This window comes from Pseudopipra pipra, chromosome 2 (assembly GCF_036250125.1).
Source record: "Pseudopipra pipra isolate bDixPip1 chromosome 2, bDixPip1.hap1, whole genome shotgun sequence".
Lineage (NCBI taxonomy): Eukaryota > Metazoa > Chordata > Aves > Passeriformes > Pipridae > Pseudopipra > Pseudopipra pipra.
The window spans coordinates 7,102,858-7,123,111 of NC_087550.1; the positions used below are offsets into that span (position 1 = coordinate 7,102,858).

General features: G+C 37.5%; 1 protein-coding gene and 1 long non-coding RNA gene across 8 annotated transcripts in view; one reads left to right on the plus strand and one right to left on the minus strand.

Annotated features, from left to right (window-relative positions):
- Positions 1 to 20,254, minus strand: part of EPHA3 (EPH receptor A3) — a 209,855-nt gene that overhangs the window by 146,052 nt on the left and 43,549 nt on the right. Inside the window, exon 1 of one of the 4 annotated variants that reach the window (XM_064643731.1) lies at positions 4,714 to 4,746. The exons of the other annotated variants lie outside the window; for them this stretch is intronic. Within the exon in view, the coding sequence (XP_064499801.1) occupies positions 4,714 to 4,731 (18 nt within the window). The 5' untranslated portion in view covers positions 4,732 to 4,746. Of the gene's footprint in view, positions 1 to 4,713; positions 4,747 to 20,254 lie in introns of those variants that run through there. 4 annotated transcript variants of the gene reach the window in all.
- Positions 722 to 17,798, plus strand: LOC135408836 (uncharacterized). Of its 4 annotated transcripts, XR_010427865.1 has the most exons (5): positions 722 to 848; positions 1,013 to 1,124; positions 2,641 to 2,687; positions 2,759 to 3,759; positions 17,092 to 17,798. It is a non-coding gene; the product is annotated as an uncharacterized LOC135408836 (long non-coding RNA). The 4 variants fall into 4 exon arrangements; XR_010427869.1 differs by lacking the exon at positions 2,641 to 2,687; XR_010427860.1 differs by lacking the exons at positions 2,641 to 2,687; positions 2,759 to 3,759.

Sequence of the window (20,254 nt, forward strand, 5' to 3'; positions counted from 1 at the left end):
TTCTTCATAACTTAGCAAAACATTTCAGAATGACAACACACAATATTAATATCTGTTGAGAGCTCAGGTGAGATAAGAAACTCATTAAGAAGATCCACATACTAAACTTCCCCAACAAAACTGAGATCTGGCATCTTACCACACAACTAGCTTGAAATTTATCCCAAATTATCCAAAACAATCAGATCTAATGGAAATTCAAACTTAAGGGAAAAAAATAATTTTTTCTTTTATTTTTTTTCTCCCCTAAAGGAAAACTCTTTTTTCTCCTCCAGAGGAAAACTACCCTTTTTTAAAGAAAACCTTATCCTCCTCACAAGAACATGTGTTTTCTGGCACATGACCTGACAGGCAATTGGAGAGGAACCATGTCCCACGTGCTACCTCTAGCACAATATATATTACCACAGTGATCTGAGTTTCTTTCCAAGTAAACAAACCTCATTTCACCAAGGCATAAAAACTATATTCATAATTTAACATAAATCTTGACCCTCTGTCTCAAAACAAAATCACCAGAAGCATTGGATGCACTAATGTCTCTTAGTTTTTAAAGAGCTGGGAAGTAAAATAAAATAAATATTGCAATGAATGATGTTAAAAAAAAAAGTGCAACTGTCTTATAGATGCTAAGCACAAATAAATACACACAATATTGTGAAAGCAAGAGTACATACCTTATCATGGGAATACTAGGCTAATAATTAAACCAAACTGCAGAAAGATAAGTAAAGCCATCTTTTTCCCCCCATCTCTAGCTGCCAGACAGATGAGCACTTCATCATCAAACTTGTAAGGACAGCTGATTCTCACCCTTCTGCAAGCAAAATCCTCTTAATCACAGTGAGGTAAAAAGGTCACCACAATGAGGAAAACATCTGACTTTCTAAGACATCTGAATCCAGCATTCAAACACCCATTCAGAGCCTGGACAAGTAAAGCATTTATAGGGTTTTTTTTCTAGGCTGCATGTCTCCTGGAAAAACAGGTTTCAATCTCATTTCTCTCACAGGTTAAGCAGATTTTCTGGGAAGTTCTAAATACAACAGTCCCCACGGTGGAAATCTGCGCTGAACAATCACTCACATAAAAGCACCTTTCTCCACGAGCACTGCACAAACCAGGTAAGATTCAACTTTTAAGTGTAGCTGGTTTCAGAGATAGAAATGAGTGGTTGTTTGGTACAATGAGAGTTCAGCAAAGAGAAATTTATCCAAGGTGGAACTCACCCCACGCTGTGGATGTGGCAATCTGGCGAGAAAAATGTGTCCTTAAGTAATTATAATTAGAAATGATTTCACACAGTGTTACACATAATACTTTCAGGCATATGACTCATAACAATAGGCTTTTATTTTTTAAAATTTATTCATAGTTAATAATAACACAGATAAAAATAATCAGGTCCTCCATCACTATCACCTTTTTCACCTAAAGCACTAATATTGGATGTAACCACACAAGTACTGATGGTAAACCTTTCCAAAGAAATGATCATGGCATAGTCAGTCAAGAATGGAAAGAATCCACTTCCCCAAACTATTTGCTGGTTAGGAAATATGAGGATATCGCTTGTCCACATTTATGCCTCCATTTTCTAATACATAGATTAGGAACGAATTAATAGTGGGGCAATATTTTTGTTATTGTTTTAGTTATTACTAGGACTCTAACAAAGAGTCAGTCATGCCTTCATAAAAAAACCCCAAACCATTAGCAAATGCTTTCAGAAGCATCAGCAAGCAGGAATTTTGAGGCATGAAACCATTACTTAAATGGGAAAACACCACTGCAATAGAGAAAGTGAAAAACATCTGTGGCACAGGAACACTTAAAATTTCACATTTGAAAAGCCTCTGCAGTTTGTTGCTTTGTATTTGGCAGCAAAACACAGATAAAAAAATATTTACATCAAAATGCACATAACAGGTGGATACTATAGCATTTCCTTGCTAGTTTGGCTTTCAAAGCAAGGTATTTTTACACATTTCCTACAGAAATCCCAAACCACCCCATGTTCTCCTATTGTCATTAACACAACACTCAATGTACAGTGAAATTCAGTAGTGTTGTGCTGGATGTAACTGCAAAAAGCACCAGCTGCTGTATTAGGAATGGCATCCTTCCAGGTCTCAAATGTCTTATTTATATACAATGGAATCCTTCCAGCTGTTTAATATTTAGGGCTAATAAATATAATTGGCAGTACTACTGCACAAGGGCAAGTAACACAAATACATATAAAACTACTTCCCGACAGAAAACCTGATTTGTTCTTAGATGATTAAACCAAAGACGGATACAGAGTGCTGAGCACATTTTACATAGCTGCCTTTTTTTTTCTTTAATCCAAACAATATTTGCTTGTTTTCCAAGTGCAAAACTGAACAGAAAAAAAATACCAGGCACTGTTACACCAGCTGCTCTGAGACCAACTTTGCCTTCAGCCAGTGTCTTCCACAGACCATGAATAAACTGGCCAGGTAGAAAGACAAGACACAGCACAATTTTCCAGGGCGGGTGGTAGTTTATTATTGATTCCTTGGAAAGTGATGGGTCACTCCAGAAAACAGTCACACCACAGCAGCCAGTCCAGAAGTGATACTTACTCCTACAAGCAATCCTTCTATGCATGTGCAGGACAACCTGACCTCTCACAAGCAGATGAACTCTATATGGAGTGAGAGGTGACTACAATGAGGCTGAGAATGCAAAGACAATAGAGGACATGCTCTAAGATTTGCGCCCCTATTTCCAGCTCTCTGGCAGACTTGATGTTGGCAAGGCCACTATATCATTACCAAAGTAATTAATGTTGAATGTAGCAGTATTTCCTCCAACTCAAGATGATCGTCAAGTCCAAAGAGCTGGGGGTCTTTATGGGCAGTTTCCCAGACTCTGAGAAAAGCTTCAGGATCTGTGGCCTCCAACATGATAACCCCCTTTAAGATCACAACACTGGATGTAATCCTGCACAGCAGAGAGCAAAAGGCAAGCACTGTGACTCTGTCCCTTCTGTAAGGCCTTGATTCCACTGAAACCTTCCTCAACTCCCTGGCACAACCCAGATGGAAAACTAATCTACAAATGGAAATGTTTAATTTGCATGAGTGAGACACAGCTAATGCTTCCTAACTTCATATGGGAGAACAATTTAATTTGAAATCTTAAACAACTTCCATGACAGCTGGAGCCCAAATCAATTCCATAAAAGCCTGCTCAGTGTAATTACCATAATTTAGAGGTATCTGGGTAGTTTGGTTTTCACTTAGATCATATCTCATTGCTCTTTTTTGATATTCTTCACCTAAGCCGTTACACACTCACAGATCATCTCCATGCTTCCATCTTTAGCACCATTTTTTAACAAAAACTTTCTCTTTCAACCTCTTTATTCGGGCAGTTCAGAACAGCATCCTTACCCACACCGAATGTCCTTCCAGTTAGGTACACAAAAGGTCTCACAGAAGGACTAACATGGCCCTCACCTCCCTAAATCAGCTCAGAATCAACTAATTGAACCTAAAACAACAGGTTCTTAAAAATCAATCAGGAGCTCTGCTGTTAACAAAATACATGAAGTACTTAATACTATGATCTTCTTCTAATTCATCAATAAAACATAGCATTTTTCCTCCTAAAGTTGCCTCTTTATTCCTGTTGAAGGAAGCACACCTACTCTTTCCCTAAAGAAAACAACATCTGAAATACTGTCTCAGCCATCACGCCTTCCCTTCAATGAGTACAAGACAAAAATAGGTATGACATATACCTGAAAAGCATAATGTTGTTTCCTCCAATCCCTTGCTTGAGAAGTACTGGAAAAAAATGGCAATAAATAAAAATAGTATATGTATTACTTTTTAAATCTAGCTATCATATAGGGTCTTCAAAACTAAGCACATGTTGAAATCAGAGAATAGTCATTATGCTTAAAAGGCTTTATTATTCTTTAGTCAACTGCTGAGTCAAAAGAGAAATTATAATTATATTTTTACTGTAATTCTATGGAAATTAATTTCTTAACCATTCAATTAGGAAAAGTTAGTTCTATGCACATATTTCCAGTTATTTTAATTGAAAAATATGTTTAATACAGGAACTCGTGGGTTGACATTTCATATTTTCTAAAGATAAATTCATTTCAGTTCAATAAGAAGAAAGTAATTAGACTGGGAATTCTGGAGGTAGTCCCCAGTTCTCAACCTCTGGCTAAGATGCTCTTGATTTCTCAAGGCTCTAAAACATTATTAAACAATTACTTTTCCTATGTCAAGCTAGGGATGAAAGAGGAACTCATGCCTAATTTAATACGAGATAAATAAACAGAAGTAACTCAACCAGGACTTTAACCAAAGACTCTTGACGAGCAATGGCATTAGCTAATTTTCACAGGTCTATACTGCAGCAGTACATTGGAGATACACCATTTTCTGAAAACACTCTGTTCATTATTTGACAAACTGTACACATTTAGAACTGAAAAAAAGGAAGCATGTCACAGAAATACACAGTTTTACATGCAGAAACAAATTAAAAAAAGAAAAATGAAGGAAACAAAAAAACCTCCAGTTGATCACAATCTTATAGCCATTGGGCAGCATTCAGGTTCAAACAATTTCAGTTTTGAGTGAACAGAAGCTCATGACACAAAACAGCTCACAAACACACAAAATAAAACTTGAAAAAAATCTGCTGTTCACACCACATTACCTGTGTCTTGCACAGCATTTTTGCTGCAGACCCCTCAGTCACAGGTCACTGTAAGCCCAAGGAGGAGTCAAATATCTCCTGGAATAGGAGACATTCAATCCTAAAAATATTGTCATATTTTAGAGAAGCCTCACAAAGAATCTCAAATCCAAATCTCATTTAATAGCTATATTTGTATATTTACTATGTGGGAGGTTGAGAGACATTAGCAGGAACATAAACTCCTGACCTATAACCCCACTAGCCAAATTCCTCCATAAGACTCTATATGTAAACATAAGGCTTGTATTTCATTTTCTGGCTTACTATGCTACAGTGGAACACAATGTGCTTCAAGAAATACACTACACTAATTGTTATCATTGGTATCAATATTGTATTGCAGAGATTAAATAAGGTTCAGAGAATTATTGGAAATCTAAACATTGCTCATTAGCTCTAATGCTGAAAATATTTTTATAGATTACCTTTATTTACTTAAGCTTCATTTCTTTATCATAACTACCTTGAATGTAAACACACTGAGTAAAACAGCACTGCAGTTTTGTATTCAAACATTCAAAATTGCCTCACTTTTGAGTCCTGTGGTCAAAAAAAAAAATTAACCTCGCACTGCTCTCAGTGAGACACTGATTACATGCTGTGAAAAGCTCAAAATGAAAACAACTGCACAAGAAGGATTTTTTTACCACAAAACACAGGGCTAAATATAAATGAAAGCCGTCTGGGAATGTGTATCAATAATATGTGAGTGGGTTTGACTCAGTTCTCTGCACTTGGGACTGCAGATGGGGGGAAAAAAAATCAGACAAGGATTTTACTGTTTTGTTTATTTTGCTGAATTGTGGCTCCAAAGGTTGAAGTTCACACAGCACTAGAACACAATGAGACCCTCTATTTGCCAGCCCTTGCAGCAGTGACCACATGGTCCTCCAAAATGTCCTGACAGTGACCTCAAAAGTAATGAGTGAATCACAGCTCAAAGGATGAGAGACAAACTAACGTTCACGCTGCCTCATCCTCCTGGTCTTTTCCTGCCCCAAGGTCAGGAACTGTGTCAAATTATTTATGTTTCTGATAAAGACTTGACTTCAAGACTCTGAGATAAGACCATCACAGACTTCCTATGTGAGTTGAGACTTTGAAGTCCCGTAAACCAGAGATAAAAATTACATTTTAATATACTTGGTTAGGAAAGCTGCCATATGTAGGCAACTGTCTTTCAGATCTTCACTTGCTTCCCAGGGTCCAACTGAACATGTTGTGAGCATGAAATTCAAAGTCCACAGAGAACCTGAGCTGTCAAGAATCTTTGCCATGGTTGGAATCAGAACTCTCTCCTACAAGATGGATGGGACCTAGTGAGAAACCCATGGCATGAAAACACTTGGAATATGCTTCAAGCCACAGGAAACAGGAAAAATTGAGTATCACTGCTGATTTATAACCCATGAAATACAGCTAGTAATGCAGATTTACTGACATGCAACAAAGTTCAGAAGTGCATTTCATAGCTGTTCCATATTCACATGTCCCAGAGACAACATCCCAATTGGTAATGTTTCGGAAATGAGAGCTACAGCTTGAACTGAACCTACATGTCACTCATAGCTTACAACAGCAGAAAAAGAGATGGAGAACAAAGGAAGCTGATAATCCCAACAGAGTTCCATTTTTTAAATTTAAATTAAAATGAACAAAATTATTACTGATGAAACTCAGTGCTGCTACATCCAAAACCAAAGGAGCTAGGCAAAAAAAAAAAAAAAAAAAAAGAGAAAGTGTTAAATAAGCACAATGTATTCGAGGCCATCAAGTCTCATATTTTATATACCAAAATTTCAAGTGGTAAGATGAACATTTCTACCATGAAAATAGCAATATGCCCCCCAAAACAGACCAAAAATGCAAATTTGTTTATCCGTATCATTTTGTCAGGAAAAAAAAATTTAAAAGGTAGGATTTAAAATTAAAATCCCCACAACATACCTTTGAACTCAGAGAAGTATTTTATGCAGGTGATATTAAATACTTTTTGCCCAGAAGTTTTATAATTTATGCATTAAACTATCTGGAATGTTCTGGTGTGCTAATCTTAAATGCACTATCTCTTACTAAATGAAAAACTATGTTTACTGTGATCACACTGCACCTATTTCACTCCATAAACAAGAACACCTCCTACAGGAAAATCATTCTGTTGCCAATAATGATAAGACAGCAATTATTTATTTAAATTGAATACAAAAAGTAAGTGAAAAAGCTGAAGAATCATGCTTCACCAGCCTGAATATAATTTATCCAGATTTAACACTTCTTTCACTTCTCTATATGAAGAGATTTAGGGAAGAAAATAATAAAATATTATTCACATGTCTACTTATGCTATAATCTTAGAAGACATTTCTTAGAAGTACAGCCAAATATATTTGTGTGGACAGAGAGGCCAAACAGTTAAAAATACAAGAACTTTTTTTTTATATATATAATGAAGCATCATTTTTCATTATAAAGGCCATACTCTATATCCCTATATCTATATGTAGGAAAACTCAGTTTCCCATAAAAAATGCAAGACTGACAAGAAAAGACAAAAGCCTTTTGCTTTGAAAAAGGGTGAGGAGAAAGTAAAAGCACAATTTAGTTATGATTTATGTTACCTTGCACTTATGCAGGTTCTTGAATTCAAGTATAAAACTGTAATTTTGTTACTGAGAGTGTTTAGAAGGTGGGGGTTTTTATTTTTTTATTTTCTCTCTGCACTAACAGCAGGTAGTACTTCAAAAAAGAGGCCAAAGTTAGTCTCTGTTTACTTTTGCTTTTTCAGAGTTACATGTTGGTTTTAGGAATGGTCTTGCTTTATTCCCTAGAGGTGGAGGAGCAACAGACAAGAAAAGCAGGTAAAATAGTTTCCTAGACAGAAGTTTGACAACATTTTTGTAATATTAGCAAAGAAACAGAAAAATCAGCATGCAATATGTAAGATTAATCACACAAAGTCTCATCATGAGCCTCCCACAGCTGAAATTTGTTCACATGAAAAATTCAAATGATATTTATGAATAATCTCAGCTTGAATAAATTTTTTTACAGAAGAAACCCAACTGCATAGAACAAATTATAAACTGTTTGTACTGCTCTTTCTCAAAAGGCAAGGATATTTTTTCCAAGTGGAAAGAAAACAAAAATACAGATTTTTGGGAAATATAAAGAAAAAGAAAAGTTAAAAGTATAAGAAACTTAGAAGAGAAAAAGTGGGGACAAAAGGATGTCAGGTTTACAAGAGTAGGCAACAAAGATGACATTAAGTGACAAGAAAGAGCTAACGAAGAATGCTGCTGCAAAAAGAAAAGGGAAAAGAACAATCATAAAAAAATCCAATGCAATAGTGGGTATGATTCAGAAAATATTATAGACAAAGGAGAGGAGGAAAGAAAGCTGTTATTGAATCAAAGAAAGAATGGAAGCTGGGCAGAAAGGTGGTAATCTGTACTAGAAATATTCCCAACCACTTGGAAGTGTGGAGAAGAAGCAGACAGATATAATGGAGGCCAGAGAGTGAGAGAAGCAAATTTCTGCAGCTTTCCAAAAGCTGGAAGGTAACCCCTAATTAAATCAGAGGGCTGTGACAGAATATAGAAGCAATACAATCGTGTTCTTTGCAGTCAAATTCCACATGCAGAGCATAACAATTTATATAAGACTGACAATTTTGCAACATTCAAGATAGGACATTTTGGACATGAGCTTCTGTTTTTCAAGATTATCTAACACAGTGTTCTGAGGCATAAATTAAAATTCACTCACTATCTTTCAGAAATAACCACTCTCTGACTAATGCAACACCAAGCTGAAATTAAAACACCTCAAACAAAATACCTCATCAGAATATTCTCTCTCTGATGTCTTTTCCTTGTGAAGAGTTCAGAAATGTGCATCTGACCTCTAATCACCACATGGAAAACTGATCGAACTTGCTCGATAAATGTAATCGTGGCTTTACAACAGCTTAAGTGCTGATTCTGCTCTGCCCCACTCCTACCTTCCCTTCTGCTCCCTGCATCAGCATTAAAGTGGCAATCTAGGGAGCTGATACAGGGGAAAATCCACCTGCACATCAGCCTGGCAAAACCACACCAAAACCAGAGCAAGGACAAAAAAAAAACCAAAACCAAAACTAAAAAAATCAGCTACCCAAACAAAAAAACCCACAAACCAAAAACAACCAACCAACCAAAACCAACAAAAAACCACCTCCAGCCCCTAATAAAGACACAGGAGTGTGATGATCAACAATCATCAAGTGCTAATTCCAGTTCCTAGGGGACTAGGGAAGACCCAAGGAACCCATCAATAATGGGTCCAGTCCTGTTCAACACGCGTTAATGATCTGGATGGTGGGGCTGAGTGCACCCTCAGGAAGCTTGCTGATGACATGGAGCTGGGAGGAATGGTTAATATGCCAGGGGGTCATCCTGCTATTCCATGGCACCTTGACAGGTTGGAGAAATGGGTTGACAGGAACAGCATGAAGGGGAAGGACAAAGTTCTGCACCTTACGAGGAGCAACATACTGGGAACTTTTACTTAGCAAAATTGGATTTGTCTGCCCATGAGCACATCATCAGTTCATCATGACCCAAATATAAGCCCTTTTGGTAAAAAGACATCGAGATCTACAGAATCACCTTCTAGACTCTTCCACAATGGTCTCACTCCATACACTGCAGCAAAGAGTTTAACATCCAGCACTGCTGGTTTCCTGCATAATTTACAGAGCGACCTCATTCTGAATCCCAGAAGACCATCCCGTGCCTGGCACAACCCATCTGACCATGCGAGTGAAATTGTCCATCTCAGCAACAGCATCGGCCAGCACAGCACAAACAACAGGAAAACAGCACCAGCTTGCAGGGAATTTAAGGTGAAATCAGGAACTTAGTTACTACACTTTACAGCATCTCAGGTCACAAAGTTCCTTCTTTAAATTATGATGAGAGAACTCTGATCTCAACAGAGCATGAGAAATCAGAGTCTGTGCTGAATACCTGTGCAAGGTCTTTTGTTCTTACATAAAAGCACTGGCACAGACACTTTCTTCTGTGATTCCTCAGACTCAATCAACAGCATTTGCTATTCCACAAGTCTGTACCCTGAGGGCCCCATCTCCTTCATCAGCAGGGAAAGTATTCTCAACTCATAGTAGGAACACAATTTCTATTAACTATTTCCAGGCTCTACTTGGCAGCCCTTTATTTAAACAGCGTTAATTCAATCGTGACAGCAATTCTGGGGTGACTGCACATGTGTGATCCAAGTAAGGAAGAATGAAATGAGGTTGCATTTAACAACTTCTCATGGCTCTAAAGAACAGCACAAGCAAGCATGTCCAACTGTTCTGGTTAAGACAATTTGGTCTTTAACAGATTTCTGTGGTCATCTGCATGTATAGGATAATAGATGTCATAAAGGGTTTTTTTTTTTAAAAATCAAGTATTAAATTTTATTTTTATATATATATATATATATATATATATATTTACAAACAGGGACATTTCTTCAGAAAACACCAGAGACAAAAAAATCCCCAAACCACTTTGGGGGTGGCCAAACCCATGTCACCAATGGTACACACGGCCACCTGATTTGATGGAGAAAAGTGTATTAAATGAAGACAGAGTACACTGTAATGACAGGAGGACATCTACTAATTCTGGGATTGTGTAGCTGAGGTCATTATTTGAAAAATACTTCAATTTTACCTTTTTTTTTTTTCTTTTCTTTGCCAGTGAAAGATGATAACTATATCAGTGTGATAGAATTCCCCTTAGTAAAAACAATAAAATCTTGTGACAAGTTGAAAAGGAGTCAGAATATATGAATGATGGTCATATAACACAAGTGTGTAACACATGTCCCTTTGTCACATGGTTCTGTGGTGGGGGAAAACAGTTTTCCACCTGAAGCTATAAAATGGTAAATCCCCAGGGGGTGGTGACCCTTGAGGTTTGAGCCAATGAGCCCTTCTGCAAAATATAAACATATCACACTTAGACCGGAAAAGAAAGTAGTTGTAGTTGTTGTTAAAGAAGTAGCCATGTTGTAGAGCCATGAGGAGAGAGGGCTCTGGTCCCCCCCAGCCCCCGGCTGGGGTGCTGCAGGGACTTTGAACAGTGTAAGACTGGGCTAAGTGTCTGTAGCTGAGCTGGGGGATGTTTCTCCACTGTGAGCCGCAGCAAGAGATCCTGAAAAGCGGCGGCAGAACAGCAGTGGACGGAGAAAGTGGCAGACAGCCAGAAGAGAGAAGACCAAGCAGCAACGACAGGCATGCAGCAACACAGAGAGAACTCCTGGAAGGAGAGAGAGAAACAGAAAGAGAGCCAGCAGCAGAGAGAGCAGGACTAAGCTCTACAGAGAGAGAGAGTTTTGGGGTAAGAACTGAACCAAAAGACCCCAAATCCCTCTGAGACCTCCTAGAGAGAGAAGGATGATGGACTTTTAGTCTTGGAGTGCTACAGCACTGCAGAAAGGAGCTGAAAAGCTCAGAGAAGGAATGCGGAGGGGGTGACCTTGCCCCCCCCCGCCTTGAGACAGAGCATGGAGCTCTGCAAAAGGGGCTTGAATCCCCTAAAGATAGGGATCGTCACGAAGACCCCTGAGCTTCGTTGATATGACCATGGTGAGGTGACCGTGTCCAGGTGAACACAGTCCACAGAAGATAAGACCCTCGCTTGGAGACGAGTGGCTGAGGGGCTTGGATACCCCTCGTGTGTACTGGCAGAGATCCAGCTACAGCTGCAGCATGGAAGAGAGAGAGAGAGACTGCTACTCTGAAGAGACATTACTGCTCTGAGAGTAGAAAGGATCTTTTCCTTCTTCCCTCCTGGACCTTTATTTGGAGAGAGAAGAGATTTGATCCATTGTAAATACTGTTATGTCATGGTAGAGATAGGTGAGATTGTATATGATGTATTATACTCTTTATTTGTACAGTCATTGTAATATATAATCCCTTTCCCCCATTCTGAGTCTCGTGTGGTGTCTGGAAAACCCATCTCACACTGGGTTGAGATGTGGGAGGGGGTTTGGTCTAGGGAATTGGATTTTGGGGCTCTCAAACTATGACAGCTTCATTCTAAAAACTCAGGCTGCTTTTATTGGAAGTCTTCTGGAAAAAGTAGCAGATCATGAAGAGTTTTCCCACTTTAGAAAGTACATTATTTTAAGGTATTTAAATATTTTTTTGGCAAATAACATGTGCCCTTGAGCTTTACATCTTTTAACAGTCAGAATAACAATCACCCAAATCTCTTACAATAAGGTAAATACCATGCCAATCAAAAGTTAATTTCTAAATTTTTCAAAACAATCTTATTCTCTGCATTGATGAACTTAAGTATATATTTGTATTAAAAAATCTGTCTCACAGAAAAACTTAAGATCCATGTTAGCATTTCTGTTTTATGATCATAAAATATGGCACTAACTGAAAATTGAAAATTTAGTTAGAATTAATGTTATTTAGAATGTACTAAGTGACAAAGAAACTGAGATTTACACAAAAAACAAAACAGGCAGATTGGCTGTGGAAAAAGGAAGAACTCTAAGAAATAGCTACCCTACAAAGTAGGTCACCTAAAGAAAAAAAAGAAAGTTTAGTGTTCCTGAAAGTGAGATAATAGCACTTTTTTTGCAGCAGACGAGTTCAGGAAAAAGTATTTTTACTGTTACATTTATTACATAAAAAGTGGAAGTACTGAGAAGGACCAATTCCATTGTGCAAGGCATAATGGGAATATTTAAGAATGACTCATCTGTGCACATACAAAGTGTTCTGTTTGAATGGTAGATGTTATTCTATAGCATAGATTTGAGAAATCTCTGCCTCTCCACAGTGAATTATCACAGTAAAAAGAATACAACACCTCTCAAAACAGAAGTTCATGTTTTATCAGTGTCCTGGTTGACAATAACTGTGATGTCCTCGTTTAAAATAATGAGAAATCAGAAAATTCAAGTGGATATTTCTGTAACATTGGAATACAAATGACTGTACATGCAGATGGAGTGAGCCAGCTTTAATGACACCATTTTCTGAAAACGGAGACATTTTCTATACAGAAATTCCATTCTCTGTCTGAAATAGTGGAGTAAAGTAGAAGGAAAGTGTCATAAGAACATTTTGTGGAAAGCATTGTTTGCTTTCATTGGCTAAAAAAGACAAAAAAAAAAGAAAGCTGTAATAAAAAATAATTTTTAAAAATTTGGGGTTTTTTTGTCTTGCACCTGTAAATAAAAATATGAAATATGGCACAATGTTAAACATTTATACAAAAAAAATCCCTGAAATGCAGCATAATTTAACCTGTGCTTTTTTTGGTTTTACTTTAGTCAAAAAGTTTCAAACAATCCAAAATCTTACTCTTGTGGGAGTAAAATAAATTTTTCAGCAGACACGTAAAAAATTTTAAAAATGTATTGAACTTACTGAAAGTTGATAACTTCTGAGCATAATACATTGTAACACGGTGCAGGAAATAGGTGAAAAAATATTCCCTAAGTTAACGTCGTATCAGCCCACTCTTTCACTATTCCATTTATTTTCCAGTGAAGAAGAACTCGTTTCCTTAGCAGTAACTTTTGGTATTCTGTTGATTTATCTTTGCTTCTTTTTTTCTACTTGTTTGCTCTTCCTCTTTTTAAGGAGAGAAGTGTGGGGCAAGCACAACCAAACGATATGAACCATTTGCCTGTTCACCCTGACAGCAAAGCCCCTTTAAGCACACTTTGCATAAACAGACCTCTAACAGCCTTGCAATTATCAGTAATTTTAATCAACTAAGGGTTAACTTGGAGTAAAAGAAAGCATGGTAGCTAATTAATATGCCAAAGCAGCACTCTCTCTTCTGAAGGAGTTAACGAAGCTTAGGAAGGACACGTGTGATTTTTGTTGTCCAGAGCTGCACCAGAGGCACAGAGGGGCTGAGTTCAGTCAAATAATTGCATGTTAATTATCAGGCTATCAGCAGCACTTGGATGCCTCTGCCAGTGTCCTCTCCTTCCCAGCATCCCACCTCTGCCCTGCACTGCAAACCAGTGGGATTGATGCCTTAAGATCCCTAAGTATACAGATTTTAATGTAGCTTTTAGCATCTTGCAGCAATTTTAGGATAGAGCTTTTAATGAAATACTTTTGTACCAAATTCTAAAAGATTGTTTGATGTTTCTCGTCAAGGTTTTCAATAGATAGAGATTTTTTAGCAAGCTAAAAGGCATCTAGTCTGTAGAGAGTGTACCAGAACAAGATATTCCCAGCACATTCCTTGATATAACTTTAGTTAAAGCCATTTAGAAGGCCCAGAATCCTTGATTTTGTTCCAAGCAGGACAGAAGTCCTGAGGAAGACAAAGAATGGGAGGAAACAGTGGTTGTGGAAGACCACCCACCCAATTCGGCCTGAGGAAGGTCCTGGGGACAGACAATTATCAGGCTGGCTGTATCCTGTTAGATATGATAATAGCTAGTATTATTATTTAAAAAAAAAAGCTATCCTAAATGCTTGGGCTTATATATTTTGTGCATCTTAAAGAACTCTATAATTACAGACCTGCTCTCAACCTTACTATATTAAAATACACTAGCGAATTTTCTTTGCTTTTAGGCAACAGGATTAGGCAGCTGGTAACAGTTGAGGATGGGTAAGCAAAAAATGAGCTCCTGGCATGGCAATGAACAGCAGGGATACAGGATGAACCATTAGATTTTAATGGTTAAGGTCATATAAAAACCATCACCAAAACAAAAAAGCCCAAATCAAACCTCCTACCAAAAACCCCACCCACACATCACCATCCTCAATGTCTGTGCAGCTCTTAGCAGGCATAAAAGATGCCTAATAAACTTTAAGGCAGCTATTATCTTGGTCCACAGACTGACTGTGACACCTTCAACAGTAACAATAAATAGGTTTATCCACCACAAAGAACACCTTGTCATATCCTCCTCCTCAAAGAAACCTTTTATTTACACTATGCTTCCATCTGCAAAGAACCAGATCCTGTTGCTTCAAATTATCCTTCTCACTTTGGTTTTTGGGAAATTAAGACACTGTAAAAAATAATAGAAAAAAAATTCAATAACTTCAAATTACATGACAATTTACAACAAAGTATTTTCCCAAGCCAAAACAAAAATGACGTGAAATGCTGTATATAGATGTGACTTTAGAAGACTAATTTTATAGGTAAAGAATAAATTACTCTTGTTTCTATGGCCTATAAAAATCTAGTTAGTTTTAGGACCACTGAAGTGTCTTTGTAGGCTAGATTATTTAGTTATTTAAGTCTGGTAAGCTTCTCATTTTCATTGCATTGAAAATTCAATATTTTTTTCTGAATGGCTACAAAAGAGAAATAGTTATCTTCCCTCAACTCAGGGTTCAGTTCTTTTCCCAGGAAGCAAATTAGGCCTATAAAGATCTAAGCTCTTAAATCCTTGCAGCATCACTACTTTTATGTAGAAAATAATTTAAAAAAGTAAATTAAAAAACCTTCAAGAACTAAACATCAGTTATGGTAAGTTCAAAAAACACACAAAAACCTCTGACAAACATTCTGCCTTTTCCTACTCAGCATGAGAGCACTCACTTCTTTCTCCCAGAAAACATCATTCTCCCTCATTAGTTCACATTTGATACTTTCAGCAGTCAATTCTTTTTCCACAGATCTCTGCCCTTACATTGTGACACCAGGAAAGGGAACCTGCCACATTTCTACTAACAAATACATTACTGAGGACAGCAGGCATTCCCAATACAATTTTCATGCTTTAATTACCAGCAGTATCAAATGGTCTTACTAATCATCAGCTGAGAAATCCATATTTGCATCATTTTGACCCCAATGACAAATTAAAGAGAAATATTCACCAAGACTCACCTCTTTGGATAGCAAATAAACCTGCTATAAACATGTCCACTGAGGTACTTCACTGAGAAACACATCTACCTACAATCAAAAATCTCCTAAATATTCCTTTTTATGAGCTAGGACAAAGAACAGCAGAACTGAACTGTTAACAAAGCCACAGCTAATAGGAAGAGAACAAACTGAAATTTCTCAAGGAAATCCTTTTTTGAGGGTAAAGTGCATACTTGACAAAGAGGTTCCTATGCATGTAATACTGGCAGCAGCATTTGCTTTAGAAGGTATGTATATTTGCTCATGAATATCTCTAAAAACACATTAAAAGCAAAGGCTTTCAGCCTTTTTCACAAGGTGTTTTCATGCCAAAAGATAAGGGTGTCTAGAGATAAGTGATATTTTACTAGTACAATACACTCCATGTAACTCATGATGCACATGAGCCTCATCAGGCATTTAGGGAATAAGAAGCTGGTTGCAGAAAGTCATTTTATACTTTTTTAGGGTCCAGTAAGATTTTTATGCTAATCTGACACCTTTTGGGTCCTAAACCAACAGGTAAGACTCAGATAAATTTTAAAGGATTGGGGTCTCAGGGGGCAGTGAAGGAAGATGAAAAGTGTGAAGTGAGAAAATTAGTGCATACTAGAATAATTTCTAAAACTCTGCAAAAGAAATGACAATGGACACGAGACTGATGCCATTGCTTATGAAGGCAAGATGCCACAGGACATTTGTGGGCAATCTGTGGAACAAGCTACTGAATTTAATGGCTCAGATACAATTCAGTAACACTGGCAAAACAGCCTGAGCTTCATTACATTTTAAGCCATTTTAAGGAAATACAGCGGAGCGAAGAACAGAGCTGGCATTAGCATTTTGCAACATGTGGCAAGGCTTTCAAGAAAGTAAAAAAACTTACATAAACTTTGTGATTATATGCAGCTTGAACAACTTACAAAAGCTCACAACCTATTTTTTCATTATCTTGCTCCTTCCAGTTTTAAAAAAGGCATTCTTCCAGTGATCCAATCACCATAATTTAAAAATTACTGCATTATCAGCTATCACCTTCACCTACCAAAAATACCACCCTCTCCCCATGTTCCAGGAACATCAAGTAGTACTGGTGGAAGCAGAGATAAGTCAAGATGCTGGGTTTTCCCTACAGGTCAAAAGATCCTGAGAGTGTAGAAAACAAATCAGTGGTGGGCTGATTCCAGAGCTGCAAACTCTTCACTGAAAAGCTCATAACACCTACTAAAAGGAACCAGCCCTACCAGATCTTCAAAAAGACAGGATTGCAGAAAACATCATTTTTTCTCATTTTTCACAAAGCCACTGAAATGTCAACCAACTGGATGCTCTTTGAGACATGGAAATGTAACTCTGCTCCACTGTGCACACACATTATGATACCACCTAATTAGGTGATTATGTATCTTCTTTCCCACAGGACCTCTGTGTTCCAGAAGAGTGGGAAATCCTGATGAATAGCACGATCTGCTCTGGATTCAGATACTTCTGGAGAGAGACAGTTTTACAGGGCAACCAAAAGTTGTATTCCAGCTTTTGGCCACGGGTCAAGGGTCTCCTGGATTTTGTACAGTGGAATGCAGGATCTATTTAGATATATCTTAGGATGCCTGTTGAGTAAAAATGACCTTTACTAGTTAGACATTGCACCTCTGAGTGTACAAGTTGCATGGTGCATGTGCAGTGAGTCAGCATTTAATACTTCGGCTCCCTGTCGTTTTTTAAGTTTCTGAACTGATCAAATAAAGACTGAACATACAGTTATTCACAATATTTTCTCTCTTCTTCCTCCCCCCACATTAAGACCAAACAGCAGATTCAGAGACCAGTGAGATTAAAGAACAAGTAAGGAAACAAAAAAACTTCCATGATTTTAGGCAATTTGGACATGGCCATTGAAGAGATTTACAGGAAAAATACCTGATCATGCAAACATATTATCAGAACTTCTCCTAGGAGCAGGGATTTTGCTTAGATAGGCTAAAAACTTCTCTAGATCCATATTCTGCCAAAAGCATCTTGTTACATCTCAAAACTCAGATATCACAACATTAGAGTTCAGTTGCACTACCCAAACAGCTGTAAGTTTTATGAGCAATATTAGGATTCACACTGGGAAAATCACTAGAAAAATGTGGGAGCCCAAACCCAGCTTTCAGCAAAGGAAAACAAGGGCTGACAAAAACCTCGTGATCTGAAGGAGCTAGACCCTTCTCACAAGACCTGTTAAAGTTCTACCTCATAGATCAAGCTTGGCTCCAGCAGAAATCAGAAAAGACTTTTGAGATGATTGTATCAAACCATGTCTAAACCCCTGTAATCCCTCTGTCCCCCATGTAATCCTACTAGAAGAAAAATTAACTCTTTGGAAATTGCAGTAAAAATTTGTGTAACTCCCCAATTAACATAGGTTGTCCCCTTCATTAACATACAGCCCCAGATGCCTTTAAAATAGTGTTCTCGTGTTCAATAAACTATTCCAGTTTCCCCATACTGGGATCGTGTCTAGCTTTCATTTTTCAGACCGCCACTGAAAAACAATTATATACAGAAGCAGATGATTAAAGACTAACTAAAAATTGGAAGACTTACTAAACACATCCTGTTTGAGTTTAAGGTCAAATGCATGTCACCATGGAACTCCTTTAAAAGACAATGCATCCAACAAGCTGCAAAATTTAAATCCTCAATTGTAAGAATTTTACCTGAAAATCAGAGACGAAAGTGAATAAACAGCTCAGCTGTCTCAGTTTCTCAGCTCTTCCATCAAATGTATACCTTGCATTTCAGCCTGAAAAATCTTTCTTTACAGCCACATGTGTTGCAGAGAACTTTACTCCCAATGTTATAATTTCAAGGCAATAAGGGGATGCCAAATAATCTCTGCATTGAGAGACTGCTGGTCACAGCTCAATTAATTGAGTCACTGATCTGAGCAGTGCCTTAATCAATATTTTAATCAATTTTTTATGAACAAATTCAAAACTACTAAACACTTCTTTCACCGGTCCAACAAGATAAAGATGTGCTAACTCGGTGTAGAAGCCCAGAAGACAAGGGCATTCTAATTGAAATGAGTTGTTTCCCCTCTTCATTAAAAACTCCTAATTTAAAAAGAGCCTCATGTTCACCTGCATCTAAACCCATGTAAAGTGAATTACACAGATGAAAAACTGAGCATTCAAGCCAGAGAAAGAAACAAACACCCATGAAGGCTTCAGAGGCATTTTTAACTGAGTTGTAATACAGGAATCCAAACAGCATCTTACTGTGTCTGCTTTTGCTTTGCCCTAAATAATGACACACAGCTGTATTTACACTGCTGTATATTTAGGTAAAATGTGTCTGCAACCTGTGTAAGGTAAGCAACGCATTTTTGCTTTTGCAACATTAACTTTTAGCTTTTTTGACCTGTGTGTTCAAAATGTTCCTTGCCTTAACACCCCCTTCATTTTCTTTGCCCTGAATAGCTGCACACACAGTGTGCAGACCTGTTTCATGTTACCAACGCTAGAATTCCAAGCTGTACTTTGATCATGGCCCAATGAGTGGTAATTTTCTATGTTGAACATGTCAGTCTGAAAAAAAAAAAAAAAAAAAGAAGAGAAAAAAAAAAGAACAAACTGTTCCCAGTCTCTGAAATTTAAAAACAAAAAATCCACAGTTCCCAAAGTTATCTGCTTCTTATCAAGATCCGTGTTTGGCACCAGATGCATTTGATTCATTCATCATTGTCAGTGCACTTACACACTAATTATTTCAAATTGTTTCCTTGGGCAGAGGTCTAGGACAAATGCAAGCAAGCCAGAAATAGCAGTTATGAATAATTATGCATAATTTACCTCAAGGCCTGGGCCAGGCTATCATTAAAACTTCTTCTTTCCACCTGTGATCCCAGCTAATTGTGGACTTTAAATTAGTTCAAGATTACTTTTTCTTTTTTTTTTTTTAATACGATGCCAACATTTAACCTTCCTGTTAGAAGTTTTCTGATGCTTTAAAAATTTCCAGTGAAATGTCAACAAGGTTCCTTCTTTTTTAACCATGCCCTTGTATTTCCCAGCCTGACAACAAACTTTGCTAACAGGAAAAACTTCAGAGACAAAGTCAGCACATGCAGCCTCACATTAAGGCTGCCAAACAAGGTTCTTAGAAAAGCACAGTTCCTCTCTTTCAACCTCAAAGTAAGTTCTGATGCTCCAAAACTAAAGCTGGTTTAGTCCCTTGAACTTTCCCTATTAAAGTTCTGACTCCTTCTGGAGACAAGAAGAGAACTTCCCCAACAACAACAAAACCAAAATTTATAAAACACTTGCTCCTCCAAACTCAGAAATATCTGTTTAATTCTACAGACAGCAAACTCATTAATTCCAGTGGGATCCAAAGGGTTCAGTGATGAAGGTGTAGATGATTTTGCTGAACTGGAGCCTTATTCCATTAATTGTAATGAATGTACCTCCTATGTTGTTGTGCTGCTTTAACTCCTTAAATTACAGCTTTGAAATAAAAACTGATGAAAAAAAAGGAAAACTCACCCTGAAGACTTCCAGGAGAAGAAACATATAACTTAAAAAAAAACAAGT